Source organism: Microtus oregoni, unplaced genomic scaffold, assembly GCF_018167655.1.
Source record: "Microtus oregoni isolate MIOR12 unplaced genomic scaffold, Mior012 000016F_ref0000370, whole genome shotgun sequence".
Lineage (NCBI taxonomy): Eukaryota > Metazoa > Chordata > Mammalia > Rodentia > Cricetidae > Microtus > Microtus oregoni.
In genome coordinates, this window is record NW_024543075.1 from 42,737,803 (window position 1) to 42,740,134 (window position 2,332).

The following is a 2,332-nucleotide window of genomic DNA, read 5'->3' on the forward strand; positions in this document are numbered from 1 at the left end:
ATTCATGGTAATTTAAAATAATTCATTTTAGAAGAGTAATTGCAAAAGTGCTTAATTATTTAGATAAATTAGAAACCAAGCATGTACTTTTAAACAATTGTTAAATATGACAAATTAACAAAATGTATATACACCCATGTATATGTAACAAGAATTAATGAGAAAAAGAAGTCAATACTTTGAAAGATAGCAGGGAGGGGTACATATGAGGATGTAGAGGGATGACAGGGAAGGCAGATATGTTGTTAGCTATATTATAATGCTAAAACAAACTTTAACAAATTTTAAAATGCAACAAAAATTAAAAATAAATTTATGGGATATTAAATTACAGATGTGCATTGTAATGTTAGAATGAAAATAATTGCTTTATGCAGTTGATATGCACAAATATATACTCCTTTAATAGAAACAAGTATTGTATTCTATATATAAATATATATTGTGCATACACACACACACAAAGCAAACTAACAAGGCATTACATTGAAATGTCTAAGAAAAATGAACTAAATAGATATTCCAAAAGAAAGTATTAAATATGATAATGATTGACATCATCAAAAAATGAATACAAGACTGTTCACAAAATAGTTCAACATAAAAAGTTAACCGAATTGTACACCTCCACCTAAATACTGCATAGTGATGTGCATAATATCAATGTAAAGCAACTATGCTAAACCAGGGTACTACCAAAAAATAACAGCAACAGCAAAGGAATATAGGCACAGAATGTATCAACTGGAACATGTCTATAGGAAGATTATAAAGCTTCATATAGTTAAGTAGACAACAGGAAGCATACAATCACTTAAGGATCTGTCTCATAAAGTCATGATGTAAAGCAGATATGAAAAATAGAAATAATGCATTTTATGAAAAAAAATTCAGTTTGTTCTGTTATGTGAACCGTGATCATTTTTAATGGCTACTCAGATACTAATATGTACTAGGATGGTTATTTCCCATTGATTTTCCTCCATGTTGTATAAATATCTAAGAATAATTCCCATATCTCTTGGTTTGACAGCACCTTAAAAGTTTCAATACGACAAAGTCAGGCATTTATGCTATTCCATGCTTGGCACCAAAACACACATCTTTGGAGTTGCTCATCTTGATTCCTACGCATGCCGCGCTGGCATGTCTATTCTCAACATCTCTGTTACTGAAATTCCTGCTTTCTACTTGGTTGGGTTCCCAGGAATGGAATCTGCACACATTTGGATCTCCATCCCCATATGCCTCCTGTACACTGCAGCCATCCTCAGCAACTGCACATCCTCTTTTTTATAAGATCAGAGCCTTCTCTGCATGAACCCATGTATTATTTCCTCTCCATGTTAGCTCTCTCTGACCTAGGACTATCCATTTCCTCTCTCCCTACCATACTCAAGGTTTTCTTGTTCGGTTCTCCAGAAATTTCTCCCAATGTATGTTTTGCCCAGGAGTTTTTCATTCATGAATTTTCGGCTATGGAGTCATCTGTACTTCTCATTATGTCCTTTGACTGCTTTGTGGCCATCTGTAACCCTCTGAGATACACTTCCATCCTTACCAGTGCCAGGGTTCTTCAAATCGGGCTTGCTTTTGCTCTCAAGAATGTTTTGCTGATCCTGCCTTTTCCTGTAACTCTAAAGAGTCTAAGATACTGCAAGAAGAATCTGCTGTCACATTCCTACTGCCTCCACCAGGATGTGATGAAGCTGGCCTGCTCAGACAAGTTTAATGCCATCTATGGTTTATTTGTGGCTCTCTCGGGTATCCTGGACATAACATGTATTTTCTTGTCCTACGCACTGATCCTGAGAGCAGTGTTGGGCATTGCATCCCAAAGGGAAAGGCTCAAGGTCCTCAGCACCTGTGTCTCCCACATCTGTGCTGTGCTTGTCTTCTACGTCCCTGTCATCTCCCTTGCTGTTATCTACCGCATTGCCAAACACAGTTCTCCTATAACCAAGATCCTCATGGCTGACATTTTCCTGCTTGTGCCTCCAGTGATGAATCCCGTTATATACTGTGTGAAGAGCCAACAGATAAGAAATGTGATACTAGAGAAACTGTGTCAAAAACAAAGCTGAAAAAATATGCTTAATCTCAAGAAAATCTGATTTGTGATGAAAAGGAAGCACAATGAATCGGTAAAGACTCACATGGTATGTTAACTCTTCAGTATCGTCTTTTCACGTATTCACCAAGATCTAAGAATCAGCCTTGCAAATTTCTTGATTTAATATTTAAGACTGAGACATTAGTGCAAGCATAGAATGTATTCCTACTTTTACCTAATAGGTAATATCAATCTCTTCTTTTATTGAAAATAGATTCT

At 36.0% G+C, this 2,332-nt stretch overlaps 1 protein-coding gene across 1 annotated transcript; it reads left to right on the forward strand.

Moving 5' to 3' along the window:
- Positions 1-1,146: 1,146 nt before the first annotated feature.
- On the forward strand, positions 1,147-2,084 carry LOC121458147 (olfactory receptor 51A4-like). The gene is given in 2 exon segments (XM_041667283.1): positions 1,147-1,282; positions 1,285-2,084. Coding segments are annotated over 2 exon segments (936 nt in total).
- The last annotated feature ends 248 nt before the right edge of the window (positions 2,085-2,332 follow it).